Below are 14,831 nucleotides of genomic sequence, written 5' to 3'. Positions count from 1 at the left end.
AAAAATACTTTAGTTATATATTCACCACGTGCATTAAAACATGCTTATAATATATTGAATTCAAAATCTATTATAATCATTTTTTTCTCTTATTAACGGAATATATTATTGTAATAAAAATATTTTAGTTATATGTTCACCACGTGCATTGAAACATGTCCATAATATGTATAATACACTGAATTCAAAATGTATTATAATTTGAATTCAATATTATACATTGTTATGAATTCAATTGTTGTTATTTCAATAAATATAATACATTTCTAACAATGTAAATTAATTTGAATAGTATTGAAATATTTGAAATTCACACATAATACTTATAATATATTTGTATTAAAAATATTTTAGTTATATATTCACCACGTACATTGAAACATGCCTATAATATGCATAATATATTGAATTAAAAAATATTATAATTATTTTTAATTTTTTTCTCTTATTAATGGTGCTAAAATATATTATTGTATTAAAAATGTTTTAGTTATATATTCACCACGTGCATTGAAATATGCCTATAATATAATATATTGAATTCAAAATCTATTATAATTATTTTTTATTTTTCTCTTATCAACAAAATATATTATTGTATTAAAAATATTATTTTTATATATTCATCACGTACATTGAAAAATATCTATAATATGTATAATATATTAAATTCAAAATATATTACAATTATTGTTTATATTTATTTTCTTTATTGTGTTAGAAATGCATTATATATGTATTTAATAAAAAAATCATCTAATTTAAAAAATAGTAAAACCGTCATTTTCATAATACTCAATCCAAAATTAAATTTAAATTAGAATAATTAATTATTATTATTTTAAAAAAAAGAGAGATCAAGAAAGAGGGGAAAAAGGGGGGGAAATGAGAAGAAGGAAGGAGAGAGAGGGGGCGGGGGTGGGAGGAGGAAAGAGAAAGAGAGAGAGAAAAAGGGAAAACGGACAAAAGAAAAGAAAAAAAGGAGAGAGAGAGAGAGGGGGTAAGAAAGAAAAAAATATTTTTATTCTTTTTTTACTATTTTGAGTAAAAAAAGTAATGTCATTTTTTATAAAGTTAAAATATGTATTAAAATTCGTAATTAATGTTATATACTATATTATTAAAGTAAATGAGCCATAAACAAAGTCTCACAATCACATTCCTTAGAAAGACAAAGTGAAGAGGTTAATTTAGGGCTCATTTATTTGCACGTAATAAATACTTCAATTTGAATGATTTAGACTTTAGGTTATTAAGTGCATTTACCTATATGGAAATATGTTTATAAAGTAAGGACTCTCTATCATTTTTACTTGTATATATATATATATATATATATATATATATATATATATTAAAGTTTGATAATTTTTAAGAAAATTATTTTTCTTATTATGCTCATTTTTTTTACTATAGAACATTTTAACTTATATACTTTAGCTATTTTTCAATAGGTAAATTTGTTACATCAATTTTAAAAAAGAAAAAAATTTATAATTTTAAAGAAGTAAAAATAAACAAATATTGATAAATGATAATATACGGGTAAAATGAATATTTTAAAAAATATGATTAATATAATTTCTTCCCATTTTTTCCCCCACAAGTGCTTAATCCTACTTGCAATAAGGGGAAGTGCGAAGCGGAAACTCCTGCGTAAGGTCGAAGCTAGTAGGTCGAACTCATCAATGGCGAATTCAACATCACAAAGCAGATCAAGGGACCTCGATAAACTCCTTCTCCGGCCCGGAAATCTCGTCGGCCCGACCTTCGAGGCCGGTGCTCAGGTAAACCCCCAATCCAAAACCCTACTCCTTTTTTCTCGAACGATTATGTTGCATTACCTTATGATTATAAGTCTGATCTCTTGTTTTACAGTTGAGAGATGATATAAAGGAGTGCGTAAGAGTGTTGGTGATAGGTGCTGGTGGATTAGGTTGCGAATTGCTTAAGGATTTGGCTTTCTCTGGTTTTCGTAACCTTGAGGTTATTGATATGGACCGAATTGAAGTTACCAATCTTAATCGCCAATTCCTGTTCAGGTGCGTTGTTTATGACATTATGCATTTCGAATTTATTGTTGAGTTCGTAATGTGTGTATTATATTGAAGTCCTAATTCATAAAAGACTGAGTTTTGATCTCATGGTTTGTCTCCAGAGCAAATTTCCTTTATCTATGCAAACCCAGCTAAGAATTATACTTAGTGCATAATGAAAGCAAAATAACCAATACGCGATACAATCTAGTTGGCATTATGGTTTAGTTTGTTTTGTGCTTTGCATTAGGTCAGATGCTTTCCTGGAGTAGTTTTTAGCCCAGTGCAAAATTCGTTTATCAGTGTAGGGCTCTGTATGAGACACCAACACCAACAACAACATGCCCACTGTAATCCACAAGTTGAGAAGTGTGTATAAACCTTACCCCTACCTTTTAAGGCTATGCATGAGAATCAGAAAAAAATCTAGTTTTAGAAATCCGTAATTTACTTTAACGAACACATTATTTAGTATTGTAATGAAGTTACTAACCTCACTAGATAACATTTATTCATGTGCAGAATATTTCTTGATTAGCATCATGTTTGAAATTATGCGATTCGAACATATGGTTAGATTCTTTTTGCGTGTATTGTTGAAATTATAATTTTTATTCACTTCTTCGAAAAGTAGTTTAGGGTTACAAAACCCAAGAAGAAGTGAGTGGTGTGGGGGGTACAAGTCACATTTTTATTTGTGTGAGCCATGATGTTCGAGCAGTGGCGGATCCACCTTGTGGTTAGGGGATTCATTCGAACTCCTTTCGGCAGAAAATTATACTATTTATACATGGTTAAAATAATTTTTTACGTATATATAGTAGATGTTGAACCCCCTTCGACTAGTTTGTGTGTCTACTGGTTCCGCCACTCTGTTCGAGGAGGATTGCCCTTATTCCTGTTCATAAAAGGAAGATTATCCTTATTCTCTTTTGGTAGTTTCTTATGTATGATCATAGTTATTGACAAAAACAAAATTCTTGAGTCAGCTATCGCTTTGGATTTAGGTATATATGTATTTCCCTTAGTTTTTTGCTTGCAGTTACAATTTTGTGTATAAATTTTAGCAATAATATGTCTACTAAAATTTCATAGTTCTTCCTACGTAGACTTGGAGATGTGGGGAAACCAAAGGCAGAAGTTGCTGCAAAAAGAGTGATGGAGAGAATCAGTGGTGTAGATATCAAGCCACATTTCTGTCGGATTGAGGACAAACCTATAAGCTTCTACAATGATTTCCATATTATTGTTCTTGGTCTTGATTCTATTGAGGCTCGAAGCTATATAAATTCTGTTGCTTGCAGCTTTCTAGGTTTGTCTTTTCTTATGCTTTCAAACAAGTTGCCCGTTCTGCATTGGCTTGATCAAATTTTGTTTTCTGAGTACTTCACTTAAATGCCTCCCTGTTGTACCTTTTCTCTTATAATTGCTTAGGAGAACAAAAGCTTCTAATTGAATAGTTGCAGATTGCTAGATTATTTTGGTCCAACCTCTCATCCCCTCTCTCCCTTCATTTTATTGCTGATTCAAAATAGTGTGTGGGTGAATGGAAAGGTTGTGAGTGATACTTCTTCATAAAATGTCAGAGACAGTCCTTTTTTCTTTCTTTGATTAATAAATTGGATAGCTGCTCTTTTTACTGTGGAACATCAGATCTTTATGTTTCTAGCTAGATGTCTCTAGTCTAAACATAGATTGACCCCAGATCAACAATTAGACAATTGTAAATCCAATTCTGTTTTTTTATTTTTGATTAAGATTAAAACCAGTTCTGTTTCCCTTTGCCATTTATGACACATGCTTATTGTGACCAATTTCTATAACTTATATTAAGGCCAAAATGGAAATAGGAAAGGAGATAAGTGTGAAGTAACAAATATTAGATTCTAGTATGAAGATAAGAGTAGTTTTTCTTGGATATTTGTCTAAGCATCAAGATGTGAAAACAAAGAATTTGAGGTTTGTCATGCATGGATTTGCACAAAGATGCTTCTTCCATGTTATTTTGCTCATATTTGTATATAATCAACTAGTATATGTGCCTATTTTTAAGAGTGTTCAAATTTGAAGATTGTGTGCATCTGTTGAAATGAGTAACATACTACACAGTTTCAAATTGACAAACCAACTGTATATTCATGAGAGAAAAATATGCATGGTTTGGTGTTCTCTCACTGTTTTTCCTGATTTATTCTATTGTTGTTTGACTTTGGAAGAGGAAAATGTTCTTTTCTTGAAACTGGTAACATGTAGTCATCAGCATTAAGGGTATGCTGGCTACTCCAAAAGTGTGATTACATAAATAGCTAATTATAGAAAGCCTAGGAAATTCACTATATGTATTTCATCTACTATACATTGCTCTTTAAACCAAAAACATAATGTAGAGATACATTTTCCTTTGATCTTCCTTTGAAAATTCTCCCATTCCTCTCCTTCCATATAGTCCACCATATGCAAGCTGGGACAGTTTTCCACCATCTCTTTTGGCTTTTGCTCCCTCCCTTTCTGATCCAGCTCCTCAACAGATCAGCAATGTGCTCTGGCCCAAGGTGATGATTACGGACCAAACCTGGGAAGTCACCTTGGAAGAGGAAAATGTTGACTAAAGAGCAAACGGGACATCTATTTCTACTTGTATAGTCAGACTACTATCGTGATATACCACATTTTATTAAATAATCCTCAGGGAAGGGGGATTTTTATCCAAACCTTTGAATGAAAGCGAGATGATATTTTAGTCCAGAAATCCTTAATGTGGATAAACTATGGGGCTGTTATGTTCGGATTTTATCTTTAGAAACATGCCAGGATTTTGTGAATTTCTTCTAGTTGTTTTATGTGGGTATGCATTAGGTCACCGACAACTGACTAATAGATTTTTTTGATAAGTAACTCACTAACAAATGTCAATCTCATTACTGATGGCCTAATTTAATTAAATAAGCTAGAAGGAGCCTTAGAATTAGATAAGAACCAGTATATTAACTTATCCACATCACTATCAATCTTGTTTAGGTGTTGTTCTAAAATATGACCAATCAAAAACTGAATTTCCATAGAATACGAGAAGAGTAATCTGATCATAAAGAGGAGCAAAGTGATTTTCTGATATTTCAATTAAATCAGGTGGAACTAAAATGTGGAACTTTATGGGTCTCGATCTCTGATAGAGGTTTGGTCGGTCCTTCCCATTTGCATAAAACCGGCCCATAACTGTCTAGGACTGGTCTCTAGCCTCAGGGCCACATTGTCACAGACCAACCTAAGAGACCTCCAACCCCCAAACATCTAGCACCCAAAGATTAACAGGAAATTGTTGACATCTGTGTTGGAACCTTTGACCTAATGGTTATAAGTTGATGACCACTAACAGTTGGCAGAACCAATTTCTTTGTCAAATTGCTCCTATTCTCTACACATTTTAATCTTGTGGTACAAAATTGATTCACAAATTCCATTATAATCGACAATCTTATAGGACTATGGATGTGCTTGGTCTTCTAAATGCTATCAGTTTATTTGATTGTTTGAAATATAACTTTATGGAGGGTAGAATGTACAAAAACCTTACCTCTACCTTTGTAGGTTAGACAAACTATTTTGATAGACCCTCGACTCAAAATAAATGTAATTGCTGCAGGAAAGTAAGAAAGGAAAGAGACAACAAAAGAGCAAATGTACAATACAAATGTAGCAACAAATATTAATAAACATCGGAGAAAAGGAAACTACTTGATACCTTAATTATACTACTAGAAGTGGGACAACACTCAACTACCTACTAACTTCTACGTTAATTCTCGACCTTTTTACCTTCCTATCTAAGTTATGTTCTCAGTTAGCTGAAGCTGTGCCATGTCATGTCCACTCACTCCTCCTAGTTCTTGTTCAGCGTACCTCTATCTCTCCAAACTTTTGCTACAACCAACCTATCACACCTCCTCACTAGTGCATCCTTACATCTCCTCTTCACATGTATGGACCATCTCAATCTTGTTTCTCTCATCTTGTTCTCTACGGAAGTCATTCCCATACTATACGGTGTAACTTCGTTCTTATTATATCTCTCTTAGTATGCTCACACATCCATCTGAGCATCCTCGTCTCAGGTACCTTCATCTTTAAGATATGAGCATTTTTGACTGGCTGACACTTTTCCCCATAAAATAGTGTTGATTTAGCCACTGCTTTATAGAACTTACCTTTAAGCCTTGGCGACACATTCTTATTGCACTATACCCAGAGTCAAACCTCCATTTCACCCCCGTCCCCCCCCCCACTCCAATATAGTGTGCGACAACATCGTCAATCTCCCCATCTCCTTGAATTCTGGACCCAAGATACTTGAAACTTTCTCTCTTAGGCATATCTAGTGCATCATCTTTACTTCGACCACCGCCTCATGTGTCACGTCACAGAACTTGCACTTCAGGTACTCTGTCAGTCTGTGGGTGTGCTCTAGTGGTCAATGATGTGGGTTGAGAGTTATGAGGTCTTAGGTTCAAATTCCAGCAGAATTAGAAAACACTAAATTATTTCTTGCCATTTGTCCTAGCAATGGTGGATAGAGTTACCCGATGCCTATTGTTGGTGGGAGGTATATCGTGGAATCAGTTGATGTGCGTGCAAGTTGGCTCTAACATCACAATTATTTAAAAATAAACCTCAACCAAGAAATTACCTTAATTAAAAAAATCATAACATTATAAAAGACTATCTATAACTTAGGAAACGTGGATAACTCAAGATAACCTTCACAGGAGGGGTGGGCATTTGCAGTAGATGTGCACTGTGTGAGAGGCATAATGGGATGTTGATCACTTTTTAATCACTTCATTCACTAGACAGATCTGAGATTTTATCCTGAACATTGTGGGGGGTTAATTGGACAATGCGAAGAATGAAAAAAGAATTGTCACAATGTTGTTACTTGATAGGGCTGGGCAAGACAGATGAAAACATCTAATAGTCTCCCTTCAGCAGTTTGGTGGACTATTTGGAAGGAAAGGGACACAAGAATTTGTGAAAGCAAATTAAAATATGTCGTTAATATTAAGTATAGATGTTTTACAGGGTAATTTGAAACAATTAACTAACTTACATTGCAAAAATATAGCCCAAAACTTGCATTGCAAATTTTTAGCCCAAAATATAATAGCCATTCCAGATAAGAAAACGTTTTTGCTGTTATAACAGTTTGCACAAAACCACATGTCTTCTAATTATCCTTCCACTATTTCATTATTTTGTTACAACAGTGTTTAAAAATTTTGGTATACAACATTATAAATCGGTATACAACAATATAAAAAGCTTTGATTATTTTTTTTACAACAATGATTAAAAGCTTAATATACAATATTATTCGCCCAATATCCAACATTATACTAAATTATAAGAGATGTTTATACACCCATATACAATACTATTCAACATTATACACTATTATACAAAAAACCGACTTCGTCGTCTTCCTTGAATCCAAGCACCAGATTCATCCAAAAACACCTAAAAACTATTCACCAAATCATCCAAAATTTCAGATTTAGGCTTCTCAATACGTAACCAATCTTCTGCAATAATACCCTCTTGAAATGGAGCTTAACTGCACAAATCCGATTTTCTAATGGTGAAGCTTAGAGCTTCAATAATATGGTTGAACACCAATTTTTACTTATAGTTAAGTTATATCACATTTTCATTTTAGGTTAGTTTTGTAGATCTTTCTATTAGTTGGCCGTGCAATTGGAGAACATTAATTTATAGAAAATACTGCATACGGAAAAAAATTTGCACAATTTGCTAAAAGCTAAAGAGCTCCACAACTCAACAGATCTAAGCCCTACATTTTAGAATTGTCATGAAATTGGCCAATTCAGGTGAGCATTGAAAACTTTGGCTAAATTATGTGAAGTTACTTTATGGGTTGCACTGAGTGTAATTATCTCATGTTTTTCCCTACTGTTTTTTTGGTATGACATGGCAATTGCAAATGATATAGAAGCAATGGTAGGTTTCTTTGAGCTCATTACACAATATGTAATGTTGCTACTCCTTGTAAATACCTCACAACACCTACTTGTTGCTCGTCACTCCATAGAATATTTTTTAATGATAATTTTTTTTACTGCTATATTATTATCTATATCATCGAACTTGCTCAATATTTTTAATATCTTTGGTGATCTATTTGTTTTCTTATTGAAATATGTAATTTGTTTGCAATTTATCTTAAATATATTATTTTACATTTTATACCTTAAATTTCAAATTTTCACATGACATTTTTTCAAAAAATATATAATCTTACTAATTAAAAAAAAGGTTATTTATTGGTCTCAACAAGGGTGGAATTTGGTATTTAGAAGGTTGTTAAATGACTTGGAGATAGAAGAGGTAATTGAACTACTGAATATGATAAAAGGCTTTCCCGGTACTAATTTGGAAACAGACAGTCTATTATGAAGACAACGCCTAGATGGAAGATTCTCTGTCAACCGATTGTATAAGTGGTGTCTATCGGTAACTGGAGGAAGGATAACAGGGCCATGGAGTGCTGTTTGGAAAAGTGTGGCTCCCACTAAAGTGACGTGGTTTGTCTGGTTGGTAGCTAGGAGATCCTGTTTGACTCATGAAGCATTACAGAAAAGGGGCATCAACATAGCCTCTAGATGCTCACTATGCAAAGAGGCACTAGAAACCAACAGACACTTATTTTTGCATTGCCAAGTAACAACACAAGTATGCGTTTTATTCTTCAATTTATCTAGCCTAAACTAGTGTATGCCAGAGCACACAACAGACTTATTGAGTTGTTGGATCAGAAGGGGGGAAGCAAGAGTCAAAAGAAGAGGTGGAGGACAGTACCTGCTTGTATCTGGTGGAATATTTGGAAGAAAAGGAATCAGAGGATTTTTGAAGGAAAAGAATGATCGATACAGAAGATTAAATGGAAAGTAATTGCTTCCTTAGGTTTTTGGTGTAAAGAACAAAATATAGAAGAGGAAATCCAATTAGTGGATTTCATAGGTTCTTTGTAAGTATATCTGTTTTTCTTTTCCCTTCTCTGTTACTACTTTTTGGAGGTGGCCAGCATAGCCCTTAATGCTGAGAAATACAAGTTACCAGTTTCAAAAAAAAAGAAGGTTATTTAAGGAATTGAATCATCTTTCCAAAAGGGGGAGGGCATGACCATTTCGGACCAGCCCTTCCTGGAGCTGCCCCTTTGTATTATATTAGGAGCAACAAATGAATTATACATACATGACATAAGAAGATATCAATGTGAAGAGGGAAGGAGAGATCTAATTGGGTAAATTCCAAAGAAAGATATTAAACTAGTTAGGCATTTTCAGAACCTTAAGGGTGGATTGCAGCTCTTTCAGCCCCTATGAAATGTGTCTTATGATCCTGGCTAGTTTTCATACTTAGTGCAAGGACGTTCTTGAAAGTGTACTAATTTCGCTCACCCATCTGACATTTCGTGCAGAGTACGATTCTGATGACAACCCACAGGAAGAGTCAATTAAACCTATGGTTGATGGTGGGACTGAAGGATTCAAGGGTCATGCAAGGATTATAATGCCAGGTGTCACCCCCTGCTTTGAGTGTACAATATGGCTCTTTCCCCCACAAGTGAAGTTTCCCTTGTGTACTCTTGCTGAAACTCCTAGAACTGCTGCTCACTGCATTGAGTATGCACATTTAATCAAATGGGATGAGGTAAATATTGAAGTTCGCTGCCCTTGGTTTTTGAAGCTTCTAGTCCAAGTGCTCTGTTTTTTTACCCCAAAAATTTTATGCAGGCTCATAGTGGCAAAACATTTGATCCAGATGATCCTGAACACATGCAATGGGTGTATTCAGAGGTTACAATTTATGTTCTTTGCTTTCTCCATTCCTAGTACTTAAAGTCTTAAGCAAACATTTCTCATGTTCCCTTTTTTAACCCTTGACTTCTCTGATCCATGTGCTGTAGGCTGTTAAAAGAGCAGAGCTCTTTGGAATTCCAGGAGTTACCTATTCCTTGACCCAGGTAAGCTCATGGTATGAAAGTTTCAGCCTTCTGTAGACATCCCCCATTAATATGGCCAAACTTAGAAGTATTTATTTATTTCATTATGCATTGAGGTGAGAACTTATTCTATTCCGGCCATATTATGCTGGTATAGTGCTTTTGTGCAGTTTCATGTGTTCTCAGTGCATATTTGAGTAATCTTTCATTGTTGTTTACAGGGTGTGGTTAAAAATATCATACCTGCTATAGCGTCCACCAATGCTATAATTTCTGCTGCCTGTGCTTTGGAGACCTTGAAGGTTGTCTCTGGATGTAGCAAAACATTAACAAATTACTTAACGTAAGTCTGTTTTAACTCCTAATTCATGTAGCTCCACAATGTTGCAACTTTTTCCGTTGTGCATGACCAATGATCCTATTGTCAGTATTGCACTTTAATTTGATAACATCTTGAAGGTTAATCTTTTCGTATGACTAATGTGGAATTCCGTCCCTTTTGAAGGTACAATGGAGTTGAAGGTCTGCACACCAAAGTGACCGAGTTTGTGAGGGACAAAGATTGTCTTGTTTGTGGTCCTGGTGTTCTTATTGAGCTAGAAGCTTCAGTTACTCTTAAAAAGGTTCTTGTTCTTTTTATTTCTCAGTTCCTTACGGTTACTTATCACTCACAAGATTGTTCAGTAAAACACTAAAATACCTATGAGAAACTTTATATATCACATCAAGATTCAGAAAAGAAACCAGCTGAGAATTGGGGAGCAATATCCCGATATTGACCTAGTCAACTTATCTTGCATGTTTCAATGCATCCTTTATATGACTGTATTGTTGCACCAAATGGTGTGGCCTAGTGGTCAAGAAAATGGGTTATGAATCATGAGGTCTTAGGTTTAAATTCCAGTAGACAAACACTAGGTATTTTTTTCCATCTATTCCAACTTTGGTGGATAGAGTTACTTGATACATGCGCTAGTGGGAGGTAGCATTTACCTAGTGGAATTAGTCGAGGCGCTCACAAGCTGGCCCAACGGTTATGGAAAAAAACTATATTAGGCCAAATTCCTGACAATGATCATTTTAGTGGTGTTAGTGCTGTCACTACAGTAGAGCTGAGTGTCTAAACCAGAAGACTTTATGAAGCTGAGTAGTAGGGACTAGGAACAAGCAAGCAATCCTAAGATCCCTAGAACCTGTTGAAATGTAAAGGGAAAAACTCGTCCATAAAAGTTTGATCATGTCTGAAAGACGATGTGTACAACCCCAAAGGCAGAGTAACCTTAATCTTAACTATGAATTTTGATGGCACCCCAACTCCCATCTCTACCCTTAAAGCTAGATGTTTGATTACTCTTTTTGGTTGGGTTAATCTCTCTCCTGTACTTAGTGTTGATTCTTTCCTGGAATTTATCAGCTCCATAGATCTTTGTTGTTAGCTGTTTAGATAGCTTTTTTGCCTTTATGGGAGCTGATATTTTCTTTCTGTTGTAATCTGTGCATCTACTTGATGCTTTGTTAATGATATCCTTCTTATTTCATCAAAAAAAAAACTATAATCGTGACTATGAACAGTTTTTCATCTTAACCACCCAATATAATATTAGTAAAAGAACCCATTTAAAGAAAGTATAATTGTAAAAGGAAATAAAGCAGAATGGAATTTATGAGATAGCTTGGCATCTGCAGCAATTACATTAAACAACAATCCAAGTATCCCTCCCTTTCCTGAAAAGATGAATCTCTTTTACAACAGATAAGTTGGAAGTTCGAGTTAAAATCTTCAATGTTCATAGTAACTATCTGGTATGGATTGCTTGTAGTCAAAGTTGGAATAATTACTTAGGACCTTATCATACTCTCGGTTGGAAAAGAGCTCAAGTGGACGATCTTTTGATAAACTGAATCGGCGTAAGAGGGCAGAAGCCATCTTATATTTCCTTCTCTTTCTTTTTTTTATGGGGTGGGGTGGAGGGCAATAATATTTATGTTTCTGTTTGAGTTCACTACTCCCACTGCTTTGCCCTTTAAATGTCTGGAAGAATCTGCGACTGTAGGGCTGCATATCATTCACGCATTTTCTCTGTTTGAAAGTTGGGACGTGTTAAAAGAACTTTCGGAATTACTCTCTGATACATTGAGTTATCTGCCATAAAAATCTCATGAGAAGATGCCATATATTGTGGACTATGTTGCCAGTTTTAAAAAAAGATGCCATATATTGTGGATTTAAATGCCTTTTTGTCATCAGCGTGAAGACCATGTAATTTGATGCACTTAGCTTCGTGTCGATTTGGTCTTCTTGTTTGTGCTTGTCAAACATTCCACCACAACAAAAGGGTAATAAACTAATTGGTTGGTGATACAACTAATAATGCGTAAGCTTTTGTCTCTTTCTGGTGTTGTGCAGTTCATTGATCTCCTTGAAGATCACCCTAAGCTACTATTAACTAGAGTAAGTGTGACGTATCGAGGGAAGAATCTATACATGCAAGCACCTCCAGTATTAGAAGAAATGACTCGATCTAATTTGGATTTACCATTGTTTGAGCTTATGGGTAAAACTTCAAGGGACATCGTTCATGTTACTGGTGCAGCGGGGAAAGGAGATAAAAAGCAGTCATGTTCTAGGAAATTACGTGTTGTTTTCAAGGGAATGATTGGAGTTACAGATATGGACATGGCTGGTGGGGCTTAATTTTCAGTCACTTATCAGCGTCTTATTTGTTCCTGGTAAGCACTTTTAGGAGAATAGCTTCTTTTTCTCCTCTAATTTTTCTCTCGTGTAACATGAGTAAACTGCAGTAGCAGACGAGGTTGATAGGAAATGCCTCCATTTTTGTAACTCTCTTTCTTTACTTGTCACGTGGACGTGAAAATTGGTGAATTTATTTCCAACATGTGAAATGAAATGAGTGAGTTATACATCTCGTAATCTATGAAAATCTGTGAAATACTTTTGAAGTTCAGCTCAATCTGATACTACTTACTTTGAATTTCTCTAGACACAAACATGTATAGGTAAATAAGTTGTAAGTTGAAGGGTGAAAACACTGCAGTACTTGATTGGTGCTTCAAAGCTGCTGGCAATACAACTTTTATATGTGGTAAATCCTTGTCACAACAATGATAATGAACCGCTATGACTTTTTATCTTTTTTGATGCGCAATCAGCTGTTTCACTTTGATTAGTGTGTAATTATTTGATATGATTATGGGAAGGCATAATTGAACATTCATGACATAACAAGTCTCAGATGCAGAGAATGGGCATTTTCTCAATCTTGGCAGAAATATTGCCAAGTAGTATTTTATCCACCACTCAACTAACTTATCCAAAATTTGTGGGCATATGGAAGGGTATGGTGATAAATATGTGATCTAGCAGTGGTCAAACATTCGAATCCAACAAATAGATCTAAAAAAGGGATTCGAGATCTATTCTATTTTTATATATTTTTTTTCTTGCAAATGTTAATTGAATGCTCACAAAGATAAAATATGGTTTTCAGATAAAAGAGACAGTGACCACCAAAACCTCTAACAGCCAACTAGCTATGCATTTGTTTTTGGTCCCACAAAGGGTTGGGGTCCCTATAGCTCTTTAGTTATAGGTATGGAGGTCACACACTCAATAATTCAGTAGCTTTTTAGTTGTGTACCTAAGTGTGTCCTACTTTAATTAATATTGAAAATCATATATAGATAAGAATAAGACTGACATATAATAATATAATATCCATTTGTAGATATACATACCCTTCAACTTTATCGTAGTAGCATCAGTTGTAATCCATATTTAAATGCAACATCAAAACTTCAAGTCCACCAAGGAAATTTATGTATATATTCTAAATTCTAGCTTTTTTGAGTTGTTACATTTTAAAATTAATAATCTTTTTTAAATATAGATTAAATGGTTTCTTTCAACAACAAAACAGGAATTTGAACCAAAACTGATGAATTCTGCCAAGTGCCAAATATACCTTCTGCTCTCTCTTTCTCTACCTTTTCTGACTAAAAACTCTTGCCTTTTCAAGGTTCTCTACATCTCTCATCTCTGTGAGATCTGTCTATTACTATTAGGGGTCAGACGGACGCTTTCGAAAAATATTGTATCCATTAGCTTTATATATTATTAATATTTTGTTTGATACATTTTTTAATCTATTTATAATTAAATGCAAGTATTAGTTATGTATTCTATTTTATATTATGTTATATATAATTAATACATGACAAACTATTGTATTAACAATGCAAGGATTTTTAATGCATGCATTAGCATGGTTAAAAACACAATTGTCCTTTAAAACTTTTTTCACATCCTTTCCACCGTATTTGTGGATGGAATTTTGTAAACAAATATTTTTTTTAGAAATTATGAAATGCATGTTATTTATAATACACTAAACCAAATAGTGCATAAAAAATAATCTCAATATAACTAATGTCAGCCTTACTAACACTATATTCAACACTATTTTTATATACCCTACCAAATGACCTCTTAAGAGTATTCCACATTGTTCCAGGGAATATGTTGTTCTTTTCTTATATTTCCTCTTGATTCAATTTGTTTGTCCAACTTTCTCTTTTAGTATATTTCAAAAAGAGTGTCTCTTTCCATGTTTGTCAACTCTTATCTCAATTTTATCACATAACATGCATGTTTAAGACCACAAAATTAAAGTTTCCTCTACATGAATCAATTGTAGAAAAAACACATTTGATACATTCTACATATCTTTAGTGTAAGACTACAAGATTGAAAAGTTCTC

The 14,831-nt window shown here is 34.0% G+C and overlaps 1 protein-coding gene across 1 annotated transcript; it reads left to right on the top strand.

Moving 5' to 3' along the window:
• The first annotated feature begins 1,595 nt into the window (after window positions 1-1,595).
• On the top strand, window positions 1,596-12,977 carry LOC129887153 (NEDD8-activating enzyme E1 catalytic subunit). The gene is made up of 9 exons (XM_055962124.1): window positions 1,596-1,787; window positions 1,879-2,042; window positions 3,146-3,348; window positions 9,529-9,761; window positions 9,845-9,907; window positions 10,018-10,074; window positions 10,275-10,396; window positions 10,559-10,676; window positions 12,461-12,977. The coding sequence occupies exons 1-9, from the start codon at window positions 1,689-1,691 to the stop codon at window positions 12,746-12,748; spliced, it is 1,347 nt and encodes a 448-aa protein (XP_055818099.1). The 5' UTR covers window positions 1,596-1,688; the 3' UTR covers window positions 12,749-12,977.
• The last annotated feature ends 1,854 nt before the right edge of the window (window positions 12,978-14,831 follow it).

The sequence above is a fragment of the Solanum dulcamara genome, chromosome 4 (assembly GCF_947179165.1).
Source record: "Solanum dulcamara chromosome 4, daSolDulc1.2, whole genome shotgun sequence".
Lineage (NCBI taxonomy): Eukaryota > Viridiplantae > Streptophyta > Magnoliopsida > Solanales > Solanaceae > Solanum > Solanum dulcamara.
The sequence above is the reverse complement of the archived record's forward strand: the minus strand, read 5'-3'. Positions and strand labels throughout refer to the sequence as shown.

Excerpts from the sequence above, each read along its gene's own strand:
- LOC129887153 (XM_055962124.1), top strand. The coding sequence starts at position 1,689 with ATGGCGAATTCAACATCACAAAGCAGATCAAGGGACCTCGATAAACTC. Across the intron at positions 9,908-10,017 it reads TGCAATGGGTGTATTCAGAG|GCTGTTAAAAGAGCAGAGCT; the intron begins GTTACAATTTAT and ends CATGTGCTGTAG. Across the intron at positions 10,397-10,558 it reads ACATTAACAAATTACTTAAC|GTACAATGGAGTTGAAGGTC; the intron begins GTAAGTCTGTTT and ends TCCCTTTTGAAG.